This window comes from Eptesicus fuscus, chromosome 19 (genome assembly GCF_027574615.1).
Source record: "Eptesicus fuscus isolate TK198812 chromosome 19, DD_ASM_mEF_20220401, whole genome shotgun sequence".
In the NCBI taxonomy this organism is placed as follows: domain Eukaryota; kingdom Metazoa; phylum Chordata; class Mammalia; order Chiroptera; family Vespertilionidae; genus Eptesicus; species Eptesicus fuscus.
In genome coordinates, this window is record NC_072491.1 from 36705522 (window position 1) to 36728797 (window position 23276).

General features: G+C 38.9%; 1 protein-coding gene and 1 non-coding gene across 2 annotated transcripts in view; both read left to right on the top strand.

Moving 5' to 3' along the window:
• The first annotated feature begins 13 nt into the window (after positions 1–13).
• Positions 14–23276, top strand: part of CSPP1 (centrosome and spindle pole associated protein 1) — a 109541-nt gene continuing 86278 nt past the window's right edge. The window contains exons 1-6 of the mRNA XM_054708725.1: positions 14–195; positions 1656–1731; positions 7456–7564; positions 9406–9505; positions 20796–20899; positions 21256–21279. Coding sequence (XP_054564700.1) covers positions 7466–7564; positions 9406–9505; positions 20796–20899; positions 21256–21279 — 327 coding nt within the window. The 5' untranslated portion in view covers positions 14–195; positions 1656–1731; positions 7456–7465. The remainder of the gene's footprint in view (positions 196–1655; positions 1732–7455; positions 7565–9405; positions 9506–20795; positions 20900–21255; positions 21280–23276) is intronic.
• On the top strand, positions 14750–14882 carry LOC114234718 (small nucleolar RNA SNORA31). The gene has a single exon (XR_003620904.2). It is a non-coding gene; the product is annotated as a small nucleolar RNA SNORA31 (small nucleolar RNA).

Consider the following 23276-nt stretch of genomic DNA (forward strand, 5'->3'; position numbering starts at 1 on the left):
CCCGCAGCCGCGTGCCTTCCTCCCGTGTCCCCCGGGGGGGCGGGGCCGCGCCGGGCGGTTGGCCAAAGGCGGGCGGAGAGCTCGGTCTGAGAGGCGGAGCCCGCGACAGGCGGTCGCCGCCGCCGCCTCCTATCGCGAAGGTCCTCGCCGGAGCGCTGAGCGTCTCCTCGGACGCGATCCCGCTCTCCAGACCGAGTAAGCCGGCCTCGGGCTGGGGACGGGCCTGCGGGGTCCGGCGGGAGGGGGTGTCCCAGGACGGGAGCTCCCGGGGACCGAGGTCTCGCGGTGGCCAGGCTGGCGGCGGTGTCGGGGTTACGGGGGTTGGTGGGCCGGGTTCCCTACGGGGGTGGGTGTGTGTGGGGGGGTAAGTCTCGCGGCCACCAGGCTGGGGCCGGTAGGCGAGTTATGGGTTCGGGGTCTCGCAGCAGGGCCGGGGCTAGTGCCTGGCTCCCGGGTTAGGGGTTCCCTAAGAGTAGGGGGTCCCTGTGGGTGGCGAGCAGGGGCGGTGCCCTGGTTTCGCGGTCTGGACTCGCGGGGCCGCTGCTGGCGCCTGCGGTGCCTTAGAGACCTGGTTGCCTGACAACGCGTTGATGCTTCCTTAGGCGGCCGCCACCCACAGCGCCCGGAGCCGGGCTGTGCCTTCGCTGCCGGGCGCCCTCGGTGCCCGCCAGCCGGGTCCGCCGTTCCGCCGAGCCTGCCTAAGCACCTTCCCCCTTCCCCGGGGCTGGTTAAAGGTTAACGGGGCTTGAGGACCTGCACGCCAGGCGCTGTTCCCAGAGCATTGCTTTTGCAAGTAAAACGGAACCACCGCCCTGTGAGGTCGGTGCTGTTACGGTCCTGGCTCCACCTGGCTCCTTGAGTTGGAACCTCTTCCAGCTGCCTTGATTTTAGGGTTGTTTTCTGGGACTTGAAGACACTTTTCAGGGATAGCCATGGGACTCATCTTTCGAGAGAGGCTGGTTCTCAAAATTATAGGGTTAAGAAGTTTAGCTTGGACTTCTGAGAAGACCAAATTCTCAAGTACAATACCTAGTTTACCAACACCTCGGAGTGCAAGAGCCAAATAGCAACCACCACGAGTTTGTAAAAAGACAATTATCCTCAGAGAGGTCCTATTTTAAATGAAGGGCTGGCTTCTCATGTTGACAAGCTTAAAAGGAATCCCATGGAAACCAGTAAGACGCTGACATTTTTCCTTGCATATCATTCTCCTTAGAAGGACACTGACTTTCTGGTGGTTAAATATCTGCCAAAATGCTCCCCAGGGATGAAATCTTGGGTCTCCAGGTGACCTGGAAGGGAGCAGGTGCTGTTTGGGTGAAATGAAACACACTCTCAGTACAGTTTTTCTCAAGTGAAGTTTTCAGATAAACGTGATTTAACTTTTACAAACTTTGGGAACATTTCGGCTTACCTTTTTAATATCATTCTGACTGCTTTCCTGAGGGTGAGACAGGTGTTTGAGCAAGTGTTTTGGCAATTTTGCATTACCCAAAGCCCATCTAATTTATGCATCTGTCCTTGGTCATCATTAATGATTTATTGTTAACAGCAGCTAACAAACCTAATATTGCTTTTATATAGAGGCAAACCTTGGAGATACTGTGGGCGGTTCCAGACCACCACAACAAAGCTAGCCCTAATCTTTTTTGCAGGTGAAAGGTCTTGCCTTCAATTTGTAAAAAACGCAACATCTGTGAAGTGCAATAAAGTGAAGCACAGTACAACCAGGTATGCCTGTATTCGCTCTCTTTGTATCCTGACCTCCCTTTGTCCCAGCAACATGGTGTTTACTTCTTAGTAACATTTAGGGGGATTTGTCAAAATTTGGGTGTGCCCATGAAAGTAAGTTGTGCATCTGCCAGGATAAAGAGATTCGCCTTTCATTTGGTGAAAAGATCTCTGGATTGGGGGTGGGGTTGGGGTGAGATACACTGTCTTGGATCACCTTCTCCCTCCCCCTCTTTCTTCTGAGGCTTTCATAGACTCCTCCCTGCACCCCACACCCATATGTTCTCACTCCCTGCTCTTCTGTCCTCAGTCCTGTTCTCCCACACTAGGCTCTTTTTCCAGGCACCCTCTTCTCCTACAGTTTTAATGGTTATTTTAAAAAGTGTACATTATCTAGCCTGGACTCTATTCTGAATTCCAGACATATTCAAATCCTTTCCTTGATACATCCACTGGATCTCTTATGGGTACCTCACATTGAATCCCTAAATTCTCATCTGGCTAGACTGTGAGCCACTGTGACAGGTGGCAGTTTATCTTGTCCAAATTGGAGACAAGGATCCTATCTTGTACTTCATCTCCTAGCATCTAGAACCTTAAAGGCCTCCTTTGGGAGGGGAATTATTTTCCGTTCCTCATGCTGCCTTAGAGGGAAAGAAATTTGCACTTAAGAGGGATTTCTTTGTGATTGATGAAACTGGAAGGAGGAATTGGGCATGCTCAGTTATTTCTGGATCCTCTCTGTTTGCCTAAATTTAGCAGATTGAATATGTTCTGGTTTGGCTGTATTTCTACCTGTATGATAAGCATAAAGTGTCCAAATTTAACATTTATAGATGTTGATTTGGATTATGATAACAAGTATCAAGTTATTGGTGATTTAAATATCAGTGTACTTTGAGACTTTTAAAATAAAGGCATACTTTTAACATTATTCTGACTGCTTTCCTGAGTGGGAAACAAAGGTGTTTGAGCAAGTGTTTTGGCAATTTTGCATTACCCAAAGGCTATCTAATTTATGTATCTGTCCTTGGTCATCATTAATGACCAAGGACAGATACATAAATTAGATATGTATGTAATCTAACATACATATGACATGTTATGTATGTTAGATTACATACATAACATATCAGCAGATAACACACTGATTTATACAAAGACTATGAAACTATAACAAGAATTAATAAAACAGCTGTGATTTATTGATTTCTAAGTGTCAGGTGTGCCATACGTTTTATATGCATCATTTTGTTTTTTCTTCAGAACAACTGCAATATATATTTCTATTTTACAGAAGGGGAAACTGAATGATAGAGAGGTTAAGGAATGTATTTGAGGTCAGTTACATACAGTCAATTAGTGATTGAATTTGGTTTCAAATCCAGGTCTTTCAGCTAAACTGTTCTTCTGAAAACTGTTTATCACCTACGTACTGTGTACACAGGTACTGGGGGGGAAAAAAAATAAACCTGGTAGTATCTTGAAAAAAGTTGTAATTTTACATTGTATAGTGGAAGAAGATAAAGAATCCCATGTAGGTTTCTTGTAATTTTTAAATTCTTATTCTTTTTTATACTTAGGCTGTACACATTGACTCGGTCTCTCTGAATTATTAAATAATTCTTGAATAATTTTGTAGTAGAAATTGTTTTATGTAAGTTGTTACATGCTTTTGGGAATAAGAAAGAGAAAGTAGTCATGACTGCTAGAAGCTGGCTCTGCTATCACCAAGGCTTTAGTGTTGCTAGGAACTGGCCTGACAATACTGCTTAGGCTTGGACTTCTATTGAAGATAAACAGTTGTACAGAACATCAACATCAGACTGGGGCTGCTTTGTGTCTGTGATGGATCAAGACAAAAACACCACTACTCCATAATCACATCCAAACACAGACAAAACATGAATGTTGTCCAAGCCACAAAATGCCAGATATCTCTTCTCCCACCTAATATGAGTGATTCCTGCTTCTACCAGTTAAAGCTTTGGCCTCACCCTGTCTAATCATAGTTACCCCACTTCCTGACAGCATTAAATCCAGAGCAAAGCTCCACTTCCTTAAACCCTCCTCCAAATCACCTAACACAATCCCAAGTCTTTTCTAACACCCTCTTACTAAAATAAGGATGCATCTCTCCATGCAATGAGTAATAAACCCAAATAGTTTAACTGCAGTAGTGTTCCTGTGTTCTTTGTCTGGAGGGCATTGCCAGGAGAAAGCTTACTAGTATTATCTTTGACTTTTCAGTTTAATAGTAGAGATATGCTTGAATCAGAATAGAGAGTAGAACAAAATTAGAAATGGTTAAACATAAACTTATATCTAATAAATCTCATGTTTTAACTATTGCATATATTATACTCACTACCATTGCTTTGAAAAGGTATTTTATTACTATGGTTACTGTTGTATAAAATCAATTCTAGCATTTATAATTGATGTTAAAGTATTATATTAAAGGGAAATTTAAGTATGTATAAATTCAAGAGAGAACTTTCAAGTCTGGTTACATCAATGTACATGCTATATTAATAATTGTTAACAATTATGTGGAGGCCTTAGTTCAGAGTTGAAAGAGGCTTGTTAACTTTTTTTTAGATTAATGGCATTTCTGCTTAAATTATGTATAAAGTCCTATAGCAAAGTATATGTGTATACATACATATAATCCAAACATTATTTTTTTTTCTATCAGACAAAAAATATTTAGGAAAATTTGGGGATTTTAAGTGACTTTTTTTTCAGCATGAAAAGTACTATTTACTGTTAAGCTGTTTTGAATTTTCACTAGGAAAAATCTTTTGTGACAAATAGCAAATTAAAAATGGCTAAATATATTAACGTGTTGGCTTGAGATATATTTGCCATAGCCATTTTTAAAAACTATTCTTTTTGGAAGTAAATAATAGAATGAAGTTCATATTATGTACTACTTATATAAGTTTCAACATATTTGTTTAGGGTAAAGCTTGCTTGCCTGCATTTTGACATATTATCCGTCAAACATTAAATTCAGTGGGTGCTTTTTAAAAACTCTCTTACTTTTGATATTGCTGACTGGTTCTTTCTCATATTTTTCTTGTCAAATTATGTTGACTTGCTTTTCTTTATATCCTTCTTTTAATACTCCTTCTTTGAATTTTTTTCTAGTTCAATTCTTTTGTCACCCCCTCAAGGGAACATTGCCCAGAATGTAGTTCTGCCATTGCTTTTTCCCCCTGTCTGTGCTCATTTACTACAGCTTCTGCTATCTTTAAAATGGTTAACTTTTTCTCCAAGGTGCTCTTATTGGCTCCAAATCAGTTTTCATTACTTTTTTATTGTTGTTAATCCTCACCATAGGATATTTTTTCCATTGATTTTTAGAGAGAGTGGAAAAGAGGGAGGGAGAAAGAGACACACACACACACACCGCTGTGAGAGAGACTCATCGATTGGTTGTCTCCCGTACATGCCCCGACCAAGACTGGGGATTGAACCTGTGACCCAGGTACATGCCCTTGACTGGGAATCGAACCCGAGACTTTGAGCTGTCACACTAACCACTGAGCAACACCGGCTAGGGCTAAAATAGTTAACTCTTAAATAAGCATCCGATGTGGTCCATTTCCTTGAACTTGAGTCTTGAATTTCTAAGCAATGGCTGGAAATTTTCATTAGCATTTCTTACTAGCTCCAGCTTAACATATCTAAACTAAACCTTTGCAAACCAGCCAGCTTCTTCTGACTTATTTCTGTCTAGGATTCCATCCATATTTAGTTTCTAGGACTTTAAAATTTTGGTTGTCAGCGGCTCCTTTCCTGCCACCTATCCAGTTAGTCACTAAGTTTCATGGGTTTTTGAAAAATGTATATTTAAAAAAGTACTAGGTTCAATGAGGAAAGGATAGTCTTTTAAAAAAAATAGGACTGGAATAGTTTTATATCCATGCAAAAACAACAACAACAACAAAAAAAACCAACACACCAAAAAAGCCCCCAAACCAACCAAAAAACTGAACCTTATACTATTACACTATTTGCAAAAATTAACTCAGAACAGATAATATATTTAGGTGTAAGAGAGAAAACTATACAACTTCTAAAAGAAAACATAGAAGAAAATGTGATCTTGGGCTAAGAAAAAATTTCTTACATATGTCATAAAAACAAACAGTTGATTAAAAGTTGATGACATATGAATAAATTGGATTTAAAAAATTTAAAAAACTTTTGGATATCGCACAGATGTTTATAGCAACTCTATTTATAATTTCCCAAACCTGGAAGCAACCAAGATGTCCTTTTTTAGGTAAATAAACTGGTACATTCAGACAATGGAATATTATTCAGCACTAAAAAGAAATGAGTGATCAAGCCATGACAAGACAGTTAGAAGCCTTAGCAATGCATGCTAGTCAGTGAGGCCAATACTGTATGATAACAACTATATGACATTCTGGAAAAGACAAAACTATGGAGACTAAAAAGATCAGTGGTTGGCAGGGATTAGAATGGAGGGAGGGATGAATAGCTGGAGTACAGAGGACTTTTAGGGCAGTAAAACTACTCTGTATGATTCTACAATGGTGGATACATGTCATACATGTTTCTAACCCATAGAATATACAACACCACGAATGAACTCTAATGTAAACTGGATGTGCCAGTGTGGGTTCATTGATTGTAACAAATGTACCTCTCTGGTGGGGGATGTTGATAACAGATTAGGCTGTGCATGAGTGGTGTAGGATATGTGGTAAATCTGAATCTTCTCAATTTTTCTGTGAATTCAAAACTGCTCTAAAAAAAATAGTCTTAAAAAAACACACCACATGACAAGAAAACTTAAAAACAAACCACAGACTATGGGTGTATAGTGGGATGGTAGTGGCTGTTTGTCTTCTTTTTCAGATATTTTAATATACATACTAGAGGCCCGCTGCACAAAATTTGTGCACTGCTGGGGGGCGGGGGTGTCCCTCAGCCTGACAGATAATAAATTGAAAATCTTTCAGTCTGGGAGCCCCGTGATCAATTGCCCCAAAGAGGGAGGCCCTGCCCACCTGGCTAGGGTTCCGTGATGGATCGCCCCCGCAGAGGGAGGCCTCACCACCCGCTACAGCCTGCAGGTCGGTGGCTTGGGCCTCCATCTTTGGGGCGATTGTGGAACCCCCTGATTGATCCCCCCCTGGCTGGTGGCCTGGGCCCCCCTCTGCGGGCAACCAATCGCATCACACTTGCCTTGGCTGGCCTGGCGCCAGTGGGTGTCATAGCATGGCCGTCCGGACAGTCGTTCAGCTGTTTGGCCATTTGGTCGATTTGCATATTACGCTTTTATTATTATAGATATTATTGATTTCAGAGAGGAAGGGAGAGGGAGCGATAGAAACATCAAGGATGGGATGCCACCTGCACAACCACTAGGGATCAAGCCTACAACCTGGGCATGTGCCCTGACTGGGAATTGAACCAGTGACCTCCTGGTTCATAAATTGACACTCAACCGCTGAGCCACACCAGCCAGGCTTTTTAGATATTTTAAAGTATGGTGTAGGTGTTTGAGGGAGTTCCGAGAGAAAGCAGGCAGGCATTTTTTAGTCAAGCTTGTTTGAAGTTCTCAATTTGATAAATGAGATTGAAAAATAAATGTAGACTAAGCCTGCATGTTATTAGCCTAAAAATACTCCAGTAGAGTTGCAGCTGTGCTCATTGCAGTGTTTTTTTCTTCTTTTTTTACAGATTCTGAAAGATGGCTGATAATTTGGATAAATTTATTGAAGAGCGCAAAGCCAAATTGGCCCAAGAAAAAGCAGAATTGGAAAGTGATCCGCCTTACATGGAAATGAAGGTAAAGTTAATTGTTTCCTTCAAATATGTTTCATTAAAATTGTTTCTGAAGAGTAGTCCTGTGTAAATGCAAACATCCTCTTCTCTGAGTCAGAATCTTTAGTTCTGTACTGTAGTTTGGCTGTGCTGTGAAAGCTTGGCTCGACAAGATTTCAAATGCAGTTTTTTATTTGTGATATTTTATATCTCACAGTTTCTCCTCTGTAGAGTTTTAATTAATACTTTATGTGCTTCATAAAATGATTAGGGGGCTAGCTCTAGTATAAGGAACTTTCAGAATAGAAACATAATAGATATGAAAGCAAGTTCTCATCCTTTGTGGGAAAAGTTAATATTTTAATGAATCATTATCTTAATAATTTTTTGAAGCCTACAAAAGTGAATTTATTAGAATAGTTTGTTATTTTGTATACTTTATTTTCAGATTGTAAATTTATTAAAATGTTTCTGAAAGCAATGTCTGCAAAAGCTTTCTTAAACTTTCCTAATTTTTGTTGAAAGTGATTCATCCATTTTAGCAATACGTACTGAGATTGTGCTAGGGTACTGTGCTAGGCTCTGACAGTATAACACTAATCTAGATGTGGCACCTCCTCTCATGGGCTCAGTATATGTAATAAGATACAGGATGTGGATTAATCTGTGCCATATGGTCCATTATAATGAGGGGAACCACATACTGTATATTGGTTTGCCCAAGATAGTCCTGGTTTACCTGTTGTCCCAGTGTCTCATCTGGTTTAACATCCGTCTTGGACAAACGTATCCTGGTTGAAATGATAAATAATATGGACATCCTGATTATAACAGAATGTACATAGCTAACATTTATTGTATATAAAATATGAATGAGGTAAAGTCTTATGAGGTTACATTGATATTTCACATGAGTCTATGAGGTAAGTACTGTTATTATAATTTTCCAAATGAGTAAACTGTGGCATGGAGAAATTAAGTACTGTAATGTGACTAAAGTGATAGCAGAACAAGGCTTTGATTCCTGGCAACTGAATCCTGTGCTTGTTCTCTTAACCACCACACTAGGTTGTCTTTCTGTCATAATACCTGCCTCTTACAAGGAATGGTAGGAAGGACTTTAGATGTATTATCTCATTTAATTATAATATCCCTGTGAAGTAGATGGAATTTTTTTGTATTTGTTTTATAGATCAAGAAAGTGAGGCTTAAAGGGGTTAAGTAATTTGTCCACGTACGTAAGAGGTGGATTATGGATCTGAACCTTCATGTGTCCAGCTCCAAAGTTCATGCTCTTAACCATTCTCTAGTACTTAGGACTAGTTTACAGTGTTTGGAAAGAGTTACTACATAGCTTTAAATACAGCTTTATTATAATTTCTGATATTAAATAGTACATAAATAATAATGTTTAAGCATTAGTTCAAGTATTACCTGTTCAGTCAGGCCTGGCGGTCTGGCCCCCATCATTTTTGGGCCTCCATACCCTGCTGTATTGTTTCCCATAGTTCCTCCCTACCACTCTCTACGTAATACATATCTTAATTATGTATTATGTTTATTGTTTGTCTCCACAATAGTTTATAAGCTCCAGGGAGGCACAGATTCTTATTTGTTTTTTTCACTCATGTATTTCCAGTGCCTGGCAGGAACTCAGTGACTGTTGATAAGTGAATGAGCTAAATATTAGAACATTTATTATAGTATTAACTGCTTTTGTTTAATTTCCTAAACTTGACACTTAAATTTTTTCTATGATGTATGATGTAATTTTGTGAAGTTGTTAAATAAAAGTACTGAGATTAATTGTATATTTTGTAGGGTATTTTTCCCCCTCTGCTTTTGTAAATATTATATCTCTTTCAGGAAAAAGCATCAGAGAAGCTTTCTGAAAACAGTAAAATATTAATCTCCATGGCTAAGGAAAACATACCACCAAACAGCCAACAGACCAGGGGTTCCTTAGGTATGTCATTAGGTGTGCTAAATTGATTTTAAGATATTCTAAGCAGGCTGTTGTGAAAGAGCTTTGTCTTGTAAGAAATCAAAGGTATTTTTAGAATCCTGGTAACTCTTTCCTTTCTGAAATCTTACATATGACAGACCAACTACATGTGAAATATATATACTAAGAACCTTGTACTTTTTTAAAAATGCTATTGCCTTGATTATGATTTATGGAATTATAGCAGTAAGTATAACTAATAAAAAATTAATTGAAAAATTTGAGTGTGTGTGTGTGAGAGAGAGAGAGAGATTGAGTTAATTATTGAACAAAAATGAACTTGCCTTTATTTAAAAATCAAAAAAATATGCTTAATGGATACAAAATGCTCTTTAGTGAAAGATCATTTCATTATTTAAAAAACTTTTTTATTTTTTGAAAGACAATTTTAATTGTTAATAACTTCATATTAGAATTGTAAAGAAGTTAATATCGCAGCTATACTAATTCTTTGATTATGGTTTGGTATGACAATATTTGGAAACTTTTTACCAAAAAAATGTTGATTATAAGGGGATGTTGGCCAAGACATTGAATAGTTAGTGGGCTCTTTGTCTACTAGAAAACCAGCTCTAAGTGAATGCCATGCTTTTAGTGTTCATTATATAGATAATGCTTTCAATTCTGATTTTCTTAAAAATTATTGGCTAGTATACAGCTTTAGTGAACTTAAGTATTATACATATTTTGGTTAAGTTCCTTAATCTCTAAGGCCCTCAATTTTTTAATCTGTAATATAAAGAAGTTGGGTGATCTTTTAGTCCTAAATTTTTCTGAATCAAAAGTTTGATTATTCCAAGTATAATATTTTAAAAGTGTAATGGCAGGTTTTCTCAAGCACTAAAGTCAGAATTACTTTGAAATTCTGGGGTTGCATGTTGCTTTGGGCTGTGGATGTCATGGCTTTGTGACCTAGCTCACGTTATTTAAGCTGTTTGTTTCTTCATCTTAAGAATTGGCATCTACCTTAAAAGGTTTTTGTGGCAGTAATCTTCCATATATGTAAAAGCCTAATATGCGAAGTGTCCCCTTGGGTGTTTGACTGTCTGGGAGTACGATTGCTTGCTATGACATGTGCTGACCACCAGGGGGCGATGCGGAACAAAGGAAGGCCCCAGCCAGCAGCCAGCAGCTGGGGAAGGGAGGCCCTGGCTGGCAGCCTCTAAGGACCCTACTCGTGCATGAATTTCGTGCACTGGGCCTCTAGTTGAATACATATGAAAAGATGACTGCACATAATTGGTGGACAATAAATATTTTTTTCCCGACCTCTTTTGCATCTTTTTAAAAGTTGGTGTTGACTTTTGAGAATTATATTAAGAATTATTCTTTTATTACATTCACAAATGATGGTGAGTTTAAAATCGAAGATACAATGATCTTTGCCTGTTTCTTGGGGCTCTGTCCTAGGCCCTGTTTTCACTTCATACATTCTGGTCTTATTTAACATAAGTGTATTCATGACTTCTAAACCTCTATCTCGTTCCCAATTTCTTGTATGAACTCCAGATCTATATATCTAATTTCCTACAGGACATCTTTACTTGGATGCCATGACCTCAGAATCAACATGTACATTGATTTTGTTCCTCTCAAACTTTTGGTGCTCTGGGGAGCTGGTTGCCTAGTCATCCTTGACTCCTCTCTTCCCTTTATAGTCTACAGCAAGTAATTCCACAAGTCTAATTGATTCTAACGCCTAAACCTCGATAAGTGTACTTTTCTCTAATCCGATAGATGTTAATTTATGTGGGCCTCCATTGTTTCTCACTTAAGATTTTTTTCTTCCTAGTGTTCTTTTGTTTTGCAATCTACCCTCTCTGCTCAGTCCCTGCACTGCCCATTGATATCCTCCCAAAAACCAGATCTGATCGTAGTAGTCTCTGCTTCAAACCTTTCAATGGCTGCTTGTTTCCTGTATGATGATTTTACTCTTTTATTACTTTTACCACATTGTGTTGGTCATTCCTGCCTTCTGTTCCTATAGCATTGGTTTTCCCTTGAAGAATAGTTTTGAACTTGTACTTTCTATTGGCTGCCAGCTTGCCTGACACTGTATATTCACTGCCTAGCACAGTGCCTGGTACTGTGGTACTTAGAGAAGATATTTTGAATGAAGGAGTGAAGGTCTCCATTGCAAAAATAAATAGTTCTCTTGGATGTGTAGGATTTACTTTTCATGGAATGTTTTCTTTTATTGCCAACTGAAGCAGTAATTATTTTTTATGCTCATTGAGTTTTCTTAAAGAATATGTAATTAGACTAATCTTATAACTTATCAGCATTCAGTTACTGACCTCTTGCCTGAATAACTGTGGCCTTAAAATTAGATTAAATATGTAATTTTTGATAATGGGAAAATATAATTTTGCAATAGAGAGTTTTCCTTTGATGGTCTTATCTAAGAATTATAAAACAAACTGGAAATAAAGATTAGTTTTGGAAACTATATATTGAATTAAAACTGTGATACCATACTTTGAGTAATTAAGCATAGTAGCTATTAGGAATATATAAATTGGTAATATTTATTTTTTTTTTTTTTTAAATATATTTTATTGATTTTTTACAGAGAGGAAGGGAGAGGGATAGAGAGCTAGAAACATCGATGAGAGAGAAACATCGACCAGCTGCCTCCTGCACACCCCCCACAGGGTATGTGCCCGCAACCAATGTACATGCCCTTGACCGGAATCGAACCTGGGACCCTCCAGTCCGCAGACCGACGCTCTATCCATTGAGCCAAACCGGTTTCGGCAAATTGGTAATATTTATTTTAGCTAATGAAAGCAGTCTCTTGATAACTCATAGTTCAACTCTCATGCAACAGTACATTTTTATGATTTTGTAAATTATTGTGTTAGATATTGATGATATTCATGGATAAGGCTTATCTATGTGGCTCATTCTTTCACCATTGTACCTCTCACAAAAGTATTTGATGGGCATTACAGTGACCTCTGACACCAACTACCCAGAGTCTGAACTTCACAGATTAAGGGCACAGTGCTCCTCAAGACTTCTCTTACCTGAAGCACCAGATGCAAGTTCAGAGGTCCACAGGCCATCCTCACTTCTATCCAGCCAGCTACAAATATGGGGGGTTTACACTACCCCTCAAGTTTGATAATTCACTAGAATGACTCACAGAACTCAGGAAAGTGCTATACTTACTGTTATAGTGTTGTCAGAGCAAAAATAAAAATCAGAATCTTCCAAAAGGATAGACACATAGGGGATGGTCTGAGAGAGTACAAATGTGAAGCTTCTGTCAGCCTCTCTGTCATCAGAGAGGGATGCGTCACTCTCTCAGCATATCAATATGTGACAGTGTAAAGACTATTGTCAACTGGGATGCTATCTGAGCTTTGGTGTCCAGTGTTTTTATGGAGTTTCATTGTGTAGTCGTGATTGATGGAATCATTGCCCACATGGCTCAATCTCAAGATACCTTACTTTGAGGGCAGGCTGATGTCAGATGGCTCAAAGGTCCAATGGTCTAATCACGTGGTTGGTCTTTTCTGGTGTGACCAGTTCCCATCTGTGCCATCTCTTTAGCACAAACTACCTAGGGGCTCACCACGAGTCACCTTATTAGTATAAAGTATCAGGTATGGTCCTGGGGATCTACTACAAAGACCTTCCTATCACTTGAAAAATTCCAAAGATTTGAAGTTACCTCTCAAGGTCCATTGCCATTTGTGCCCAGCTTTGGGCCACCTAGTGGGAGCTACAAAATGATCTGCAATTGGTTGTCACTTGTGCTGGATTTGGAGGGACTTGGGAGAGGCTATGCTGCAAATTGAGGCCGTTTGCCACTAGTTCTGGGCTTGGGTGCATTTAGTGGGCACCATGATGTTAGCGAAGGCTAGCTGTCACTTATGCTGGGCTTGTGGCTGCTTAATTGAAGCTGTGTTCCAAGCCAACACTAGCCACAGCTTAATGCCAGCCTTGGGGCCACCCAATGGGAATTACAATGCAAGTTGAGACAGTTTGTCACTTGTGTCAGGCTTGGGACACTTAGCAAGAGGTACAAGTTATGCCAAGGCCAGCAATTGCTTATTTGGGATTGTGGACCTTGAGAGATTTTAGGAAAGTTCACAGCATCAGCCAAGGCAGGACAATTGTGTGAAAAGCCACTGGAAGCCACTCAGATGGGGCATGCTATTAGATAGAGGAGGGGTGTCAGGGAATAATCAAGGCAGGGTAAACGGTGTTAGCCAGGTTAATGGAGAGCTCCGATTTGGAGACTTCCTGCGTGCCTTCCAGATGGGTGAAGGGAGTGTTCAACAAAGGATCAATGACGCCTACCAGCGCTTCTGTCCCAGAGATAGCTGCCCTGACCTCTGCCCCTCCATCCCTTGCCCTGAAGCCTGTCAGTTTAGCTCCTCTCGTATGTCCCTGGTGATTTTTGACCTGCTGCCAACTCGAGTCCAGAGTGAGTCCAAGTGCAGGCCCCTCAAGAGGAACCCCTGGGACTCCAGCAGCCCTCTCTCTCACTTGGACATAAACCATGCCAGTTTTCAGAGGCAGATGTTATGGGGACTCCTTGGCTGTTTTACCCTGGGCTGGGAGCCCAGTGTGAAGCTGGGACTCCTCACCCTTCGGGGGCACTTCTGAAACTGAGATATCCCTTCTGATTCTTAATCATCGCATTGTGGGTGCAGGTCTGCCCATTCCGCATTTCTGCCTTCCACCAGTCTCGTGGCTTCTGTGAATTATGTTCAGCTGGTTTTCAGGTAGTTCTCACCATTGATTGGTTGGTTGTTCTATAATTTAGTTTGCATTTTGAATACTGTGTGGGAGGAGGTGAACACAGTGTTTACCTACTTTACTATCTTGACCATCCTAGTGTGGTAATCACTTAGGAATTTATAAGGGGTTTAGGAGCCCTGTGTTAGGAGGGGTCAAAGACAAATATTAGAACAAGAGATGCTTCCAGTGTTCTTATCACTTAGGAAATTAGAAGGGTTTTAGGTACTCTGTGCCAGAACTGGGGGTAGAGATCAATCAGTATGTTTTCTATTACCTAACAGCTTCCCAATCCTGCCCTTTAGTCTTGTTAAAGCAGCATTTTGTATAACTAGATTCTCTTCTTTTTCTATATATGGTAGCATATATCCTGTTTTGCATTTGAAGGTAGTACTTTTGTGATTAATAGCATAGGGACACGGCCATGACCTCTGGAGAATAAGAAGCAACCTAATGCATCTATTGACATACCTGGAGCAGTTACTGTCTGCTGCAAAGATTTCCACTACAGATGCCAGAGAAAAGTGTCCTTGCCCTTTCTGTCTGTTGGATTGTGGCAGAGAAGATTGAATGGGGGAATACAGAAGGAAAAATAGTAACAGAGGAATGAAACATGGAGAGAGAATTTTTGCAACTTAGAAATAATGTTGTAAACAAAGAAAAACCTGTGGTCTTTCCCCCCAAAAAAGAATCTGAAATTTGAGTTAAAAAAATCATCCTAATCTGGCGTAAAACTGTTAATAAACCACCTTATCCTTGAGTGAAAGCAAAGTTAATTATGTACTAAACTGATTGGTACTTGGAGTAGATTATGGAAGGTGTCAAATAGCACTTACTGTGTTATATTGAAATTATTAGCCTCCTTGTTTCTGGTCTAGATGAGGTGCCTTTGGGCAAACACTTACACTTCTTAATAGAGCTTGCCTATTCTTAGAAAGGCCTGTCTGTAAGGCCTGGCCCTTGGCTAATGTCTGGAACTTAGCTAGTAAACAGTTTTCTGTACTGATATAAAACTTTCCCTCAATGATAAGAGTAGTTCATTGTCACTAAGCTGTTTATAAACCATGTGATTTATGCAGAAATGGCTGCTTTCCTTTTGGGGAGTCTGGTAGTGCTAGTCAAGAGTGTGCCTATATGACCATCTCACAATAGAAGCTTAGGGCACTGAGTCTGTAATGAGCTTCCCAGAAGGCAACACTTCACATGGGTTGTCACAACTTCTTGGAGGAATTAAGGGTGTCCTAGATTAGTGGTCGGCAAACTCATTAGTCAACAGAGCCCGCACACCAAAGAATCTCTTGTGCGGGATTTAAAATGTACAAAGATTGAAATTTCTTTTGAGAGCCAAATTTTTTAAACTTAAACTTCTTCTAACGCCACTTCTTCAAAATAGACTCGCCCAGGCTGTGGTATTTTGTGGAAGAGCCACACTTAAGGGGCCAAAGAGCCGCATGTGGCTCGCGAGCCGCGGTTTGCCGACCACGGTCCTAGATGATTCCACAGGGAAGAACTCTTGGAAGTTTGCATTTAGTTTCCTTTGGGCTTTGCCCCATGTACCTTTTTCCTTGGCTAATTTTGCTTTGGACCCTTTCACTGTAATAAACTGTAAATGTGAGTATAATGACTTCTGTATTCTTTGAGTCTTTCTAGTGAATCCCCAAACCTGGGGGTGGCTTTTGAGGACTCCAACACACTCATTTTCAGGTTCCTTTTCAGCGCTCTCACCTCTAAATTTTGGGTACTCCAAGAATTTGTTTTCAGTGTCTGTAGTCCCTAGGCGTTTCTTTCACTGTTCTGGGCAGTATTTCTCACTTTTTTTTTAAATCAGGATGCCATTGTTCAGCATTTCAGGCTCCAAAATGCACTGGATTTATTTTGTCTGTCATGCTGTGAAGTCATTTTGGAAATTTGCAAGCAAAATGATTACAGATTACTAAAGTAAGATAAGAGATTTTACTCTATTACTAGAAATTATTTGATATGATTTTTAAAAATTCATTTTAAATACAGTTAAGTTCATGGAAATTTGGAAAGGATTATAAAGAAGGATTATAAAAAATTACATTGTAATTTAAAAATAACATCAGAGCTCAGCTGGTGTTGCTCAATGGTTGAGCATCAAACTATGAACCAGGAGGTCGTGGTTTGATTGCTGGTCAGGGCACATGCCCAGGTTGTGGGATGCTCCCCAGTAGGGGGCGTGCAGGAGGCAGCTGATCAGTGATTTTCTCATTGTTGATGTTTCTATCTCTCCCTCTCCCTCTCTGAAATCAATAAAAATATATTTAATAAACTATCAGAAAGTAAGCAATAGCAGAATTTTACATGGCAGAAAAGTTCTAGAGTTTAGACTAAGCTAAAAAATGTGGAGACTTGAAAGTAGACAAAAGGAAATAGTTGATTTTGTTTACTAATTTTTAGTTGCACTTTCTAATTACTTTTTTTTTTTTTTTAGCATATTTTATCTTAGGTTTCTCTCTCTCTTTTTTGTTAATCCTCATCTAAGGATATTTTTTCCATTGTTTTAGAGAGAGTGGAAGTGAGGGAAGGAGGGGAGGAGAGAGAGAAACATTGATGTGTGATACACATCAACTGGTTGCCTTCCACAAGCACCCGGACCGGGGGTGGGGAGCAAACCTGGAATCCAGGTATGTGCCCTTGACTGGGAATGGAACTCGAGATTCTTTGGTGTGCGGGCTAATCACTGAACCACACTGGCCAGGGCAGTGTCTTATATTATAAACTAAATCTCAGACATTCTACCTTTCTTGTTCAGTTTGCACAAGTGGGTGATTTGTAATAATACCTTTATACTTGAAGTTTGAGTACAATGTTCTACTCAGTTAATATATTCATATCTGATATATCACCTGCTTAGGTAAAGGCCTGTTACTATTTCTTATAATTTGTCCTTTATTCATACATGATGCTTTCTCATGGTAATATAATAAAGAAAAGAGGAAACTAAGTGTTCCATGGTAATTGTTTTATAAAGTATTTATTATGAGTGCTATGTTGATTTTGAAGGTATATTGATTTTAAAAAAGATTATATACTTCAGTTTTAAATATTATATATAACTCACAAATACTGTAGAAGCCAAATACTTGTAATTGGTGCAATAATGTTAACTATCTTAGAGTGATTTCTGTTGTACTTGGTGAAGTGACATCACTTCACATTACTCTAAGATGACACTAAGGCCTTACTTGCCACCAGAACCACCAGAAGACAGCTGCTCTGAATAAGTAAGTCTCACCATGTTTCTTATCTCATTAAATCCACTGAGATGCCATTGTTAATACATAGCTTTAGGTGAATATTTAAATTGTTCCATATAGTTCTTAATTTTATTTCTATGACCTACCTTTAATGCCATAAAATGATGGTGCTAAATGACAAAAATAAGAATTAAAAAGTTAGTATTTTCTGTTGACTAAATCTTCAATTAATAAAATTTTAAATAATTCAGAAGACATTATATATTACTTTTTAAAAAGACAATTATTATATTATTTGAATCAATGATAAAAAGCAAATACTCCTGATAAATAAAAGTAAACAGTATTTTACAAATGAAAATGAATCACATTTTTCCCCTATTCTTTCACATAAGTCACCAAGCAAAATTGAAAAGCGGCCCAGGCGGTTTGGCTCAGTGGTTGAGCATTGACTCATTGATTCCCGGTGCCTGGGTTGCAGGCTTGATTCCCAGTAGGGGGCATATAGAAGGCAGCTGATGGATGTTTCTCTCTCATCGATGTCATTTCTCTCTACCCCTCTCCCTTCCTAAAATCAACATAGTTAAAAAAATCGAAAAGCAGTAGTAAAAGCCACCTTAAACACATGACTTTTCAGAAACTGTAAGTTACTTGTTCCCTGAGAGGAAAGCTCAACATGTTGGGAGGCATCATCCTTGCTGCCTGTTGTCTTTTCCTCTTTGACACGTAGAGCATCCTTTGTGACTACGTAACTACAGATAGGTAACTCTGGTTACCAGTGATTATGCTTCCTCTCTGTATGCAATCAGATGAAAAGCAAAAAGGAAATATTAAGAATAGTGTGTCCTTTCTCTCTCTTTCCTTCCTCATACTCAGGCATTCATTTATTTATTCATTCACACCTTAATTCAGTGAACATTTCTGGGGTACAAGTTGTGTGCCAGGTATTATAAAATTGAATAAAGCATGGACTTGGCTTTAATAGATTTAAAAAATATGTTTTTATTGATTTCAGAGGAAGGGAGAGGGAGAGAGAGAGAAAGAGAGAGAGAGAGAAATATCAATGATGAGAGAGAACCATCGATTGGCCTCCTCCCACTGGGACCAAGCCCACAACCTGGGCATGTGCTCCTGATCGGAATCAAATCCGGGACCCTTCAGTCCATAGGCTGACACCCTATCCACTGAGCCAAACCAGCCAGTTTATAAGTTTAGTTTCTTTTGTGGTACTCTATTCTTTTTTTTTTAATATAATATATATTTTATTGATTTTTTACAGAGAGGAAGAGAGAGGGATAGAGAGTTAGAAACATCGATCAGCTGCCTCTTGCACACCCCCTACTGGGGATGTGCCCACAACCAAGGTACATGTCCTTGACCGGAATCGAACCTGAGACCCTTGAGTCCACAGGCTGACGCTCTATCCACTGAGCCAAACCGGTTTCGGCTGTGGTACTCTATTAATGTAAGAATTCAAACATTCTCTCTATAGGCTTAAATTCTGTATCTTTAAAAATAAGGTTTAGATTCCTTTGTGAGGAAGAATGCCTTTCTAGGATGAGTTAAAATTCCAGGCATCAGGAATGCTTTAGATTCTTTTGGAAAGAAACCTGGGAGCCTGAGTGAGAGGTGTCCTAAGGAATCTATACCCTCATTCCTCAGGCGTTAAATAGGCCAGAAGTGTTTATAAAGAGAATGCCACAGTGTTTATAGTGGAAAGTGGAATTTAGTATCGCAGAAAAATCAATAGATACCCATTAATATTTATGCTACTTTGGCCTGTTTGCCCCTGAAATAGCTCAATGATGTAATAAAGCAGTGATATGACACTTTCATGGTAAGTTCCCATCATTTAGCTGCATTGTGAAGAATAAGGCACACAAATGGTGATCCTTATCAGTTCATACAGCAGTCATTTACTTCATCTATATTGGTTGTCGCTGACTCTAAAGAAATTTTTTATTTTGTTTAGAAATAATTTTTTTTATATTATAGTATTACATTATAGGACTAAAAAAGGTAGGGGGTTTTAAAAATCAAATACTTACCTGATATCTGTACTTCTTGACATAGTATTTTAGTATTTAAAATATTCAAAAAGTATTTAATGTGATAGCTTTGTTGAGGTATTATTGATATAGCATAAAGTTTACCAATTTAAATGATTTAGTTTAGTGGTTTTTAGTGTAAATGTAATTTTATTTTTGAACTCTATGAAAGGAAAAACCCTGCTCAAAATTGAAATTTTTCTTAAAAAATTATCCTTTTACTGAGTTTTTGTTTGGGATGATGAAAAATTTTTCATAGTGGTGATGGTTGCACATTTTGAATGAACTTAATGGCACTGAATTGTTAAAATGGTAAATTTTATATATATTTTTGCACAATAAAATTAATATTCATTTATGTGAAATCAGAATTGGTAGCTAAACTTTAAAAGTTTTTGGAAATTTCAGACTGAGCAACACATGGCCCTAATTTTTTCAAACATGTCATAGCAAGGATATTCTTATAGGTTAAAAATCATGTTATTAATTTTCAGATTGAAAAAAGATATTAGCATGTTGTAAGTATTTTTATAGAAATTTCAGTGGAATTAACTGAAGAAGTAAGGCTTTTCTTTGCTTTAATTTTTCTGTCATTGAAAAAACAAGATGCCAAACAATGTAGAACTTTTTAAATATATATATATTTTATTGATTTTTTACAGAGAGGAAGGGAGAGGGATAGAGAGTTAGAAACATCGATGAGAGAGAGACATCGATCAGCCGCCTCCTGCACACTCCCCACTGGGGATGTGCCCGCAACCAAGGTACATGCCCTTGACCGGAATCGAACCTGGGACCTTTCAGTCCACAGGCCGACGCTCTATCCACTGAGCCAAACCGGTTTCGGCACAATGTAGAACTTTTATATAAAGGGAGTTAGTAAATATAACACACATGCACACATATACATGCACATGCACATATGATAACATATAGTAACTTTTTATAGATGCATAAAAAGTTTCTGGAAGGAGTCAGAAGAAACAGTAATGTTAGTTGTTCTGGGCAGGAAAGCTGGGTGGCTGGGGTTCATGGGTAGGAGTGATATTTTCCAATATATGAATTATTACCTATTAAAACATTTTAAATAAAAATTTCATTATCCTGATTCTAGTCTCAGAATCAGCATGACTTTGTTCCTTCCTATACTGTGCTGTTACAGGAGAGTATTGAAATTAAGATTGGTTTGAAAATGAGCTACATTATTTTAAGAAGTTGTTTTCTTTCTAGGACTTGATTATGGATTGAGTTTACCACTTGGGGAAGACTATGAACGGAAGAAACATAAACTAAAAGAAGAATTGCGGCAAGATTACAGACGCTATCTTACTCAGGTAAAAAGTTCTGTTAATTAGTTGAGTCTTATGCTTCAGAAGTCATCGAGCCTGCAACCCCGGCATATGCCATTATCAGGAATCGAACCAGTGACCTCTTGGTTCATGGATCGACATTCAACTAGTGAGCCACACTGGCCAGACTTTAAGTTTTAAAATTCAATTTGCTTTTTAGGTTATAAGGTTATTTTAAACAAGCATGATGTCTGTAGTCATCCTAAGATATTCTTAGTTTTTAAACTACTTTATAATGTTTGTCCCAAATTTATAAATGCTCTCTTATTTATTCTGATTTTCACATGGAGAGAAAGGACTTTGAATACATTTCATCAATGGTTTGTTTCCCTTGACTTTAGGGTATTACAGAAGCAAAGAGAAAGGTAGGGTTGCCTGCAAAATGTTCTCCTTTAGATTTTTATTTTTATTTTTTTAGATCTAGTAGCTTGCAATCATTGGCATTTATGATGTTGCTGCTTTCTCATGGGAAAAATAGCTTCATTTGTGGTTTTGAGACTTTTGAATGGCTCCAATTTATAATTTTGCTTTTAGCAAGATGACATAATTTTCCATTAATTCAGTTAAGCATTATTTTTGATTTCCGCTTTGCATTTGTTTTTGTTGTTTTCTTATGCATCCTTTATAAATGTTCTGCATCTGTTGTAAGTCCATTTGTTTTCATCATGCAGGTTTTGTTCTTCAAATTATGCTATAATCACATAAAGATGGATAAAATAGTAGGATTTTCAAGGTACTTTAAGATGTTTTTGAACTGTGTGTTGTCAGGATTTGGATGACTAGATTTTTTTTGCATCCAAACATGTAAATTGCATTTGTAAATGTATATTGGAAAATAAAGACAGTCTTATAGAACTATTTTTAAAAATAATCTCTCACATCCATTCAGCATTCAACCAACACTTTTTAAACACTTACCATGAAGATGAATAGGTATGAAGCCTGTCTTCAATGGGCTTAGAATCTAGCTGTAGAGATAATATTCATACGAAAGTGATAACTCTAAATGAGAAGGATAGTATGATTAGGAAAGGCCTCAGTGTTATTTTGTAAGGCATGATAAGATAGAATTTGGATGTTCTAGAGGGCATTCAAGGGAGGAGGGCAAGTTTTTCGGATGGGGAGTTTAGAATAGAGGGGGGCTTGAGGAGTAGACTTTAGCTTTATATGATTGAGGCATATCAGGTTTACCAACCTGGCTGAATTAGATTCTTTTTGAGAATAATAAGAGGTAATCATGCGGATAGAGAGGTTAGGATCTGGTTAGAAGGCAGTAAATTTTTAACTTGGTGTATAATAGGCAGTGGTGATATATTGTACCTGCTTAAGCAGCCTATGAGGAGCTTTGTAACTGTTTTAGGACAGTTAGTTGTACATGTTAGAGACTCTTATTGTCCTAAATTAATACCACAGATTTTTTTAAAAATATATTTTTATTGATTTTAGAGAGGAAGGGAGAAGAAGAGAGATAGGAACATCATGATGAGAGAGAATCACCGATCGGCCGCCTCCCGCACGCCCCCCACTGGGGATCGAGCCCGCAACCCAGGCATGTGCCCCCGGCCGGAATTGAACCCGGGACCCTTCAGTCCGCAGGCCGATGCTCCATCCACTGAGCCAAACCGGCCAGGGCCCACAGATTTTTAACTGATCTCCTTCCATTAATTCTTAGACCATTCTCCATGCTGCTTTCCAGAATGATCTTGCCTTTTACTGATTTAAATACTTCAGTGTCTTTTCACTCACTGTCTTCAGGATAAAAATTTGAATCCTGTAGGATGGCATGTGAGGTCTTTCATGATCCAGCCTGCCTCCCTGGCCTTGTACCTCATTATTCTCCCCAAACCCCCTTTATTGGGTGGGTTTTTCTTCTGATAGCTATCATTTTCACTTGTGGATTTTATAGTACTTCATAGATATATGATTTTAAACAAAGAATGGTGGTGGGAGGCATAAGAAGAAATTGCCTTTAGTAAAGGGAAAGAGATCAAGGAGTAAAAATGTTTAAATTCAAAGGACTGTGAAGTGTTTATTTTATTTCTTTATTGATTAAGGTATTGCATATTTGTCCTCATCCCCCCCATTCCCATCCCAAACCCCTCCCCACGCCTGCCCCTCCCCCCCCCCCCCCCCCCCCCCCCCCCCCCCCCCCGTTGTCCATGACCACTGGTTAGGCTCATGCATGCACACAAGTCTTTTGGTTGATCTCTCCCCCTTATCCCCACCCTCCCCTACCTTCCCTCTGAGGTCCGACAGTCTGATTGATGCTTCCCTGTCTCCAGGTCTGTTCTTGGGTCTGTGAAGTTTTTGATGTTGGATTATCAACAACGTAGTTGTGATAGAGGAACAGTAATTCCTTAAT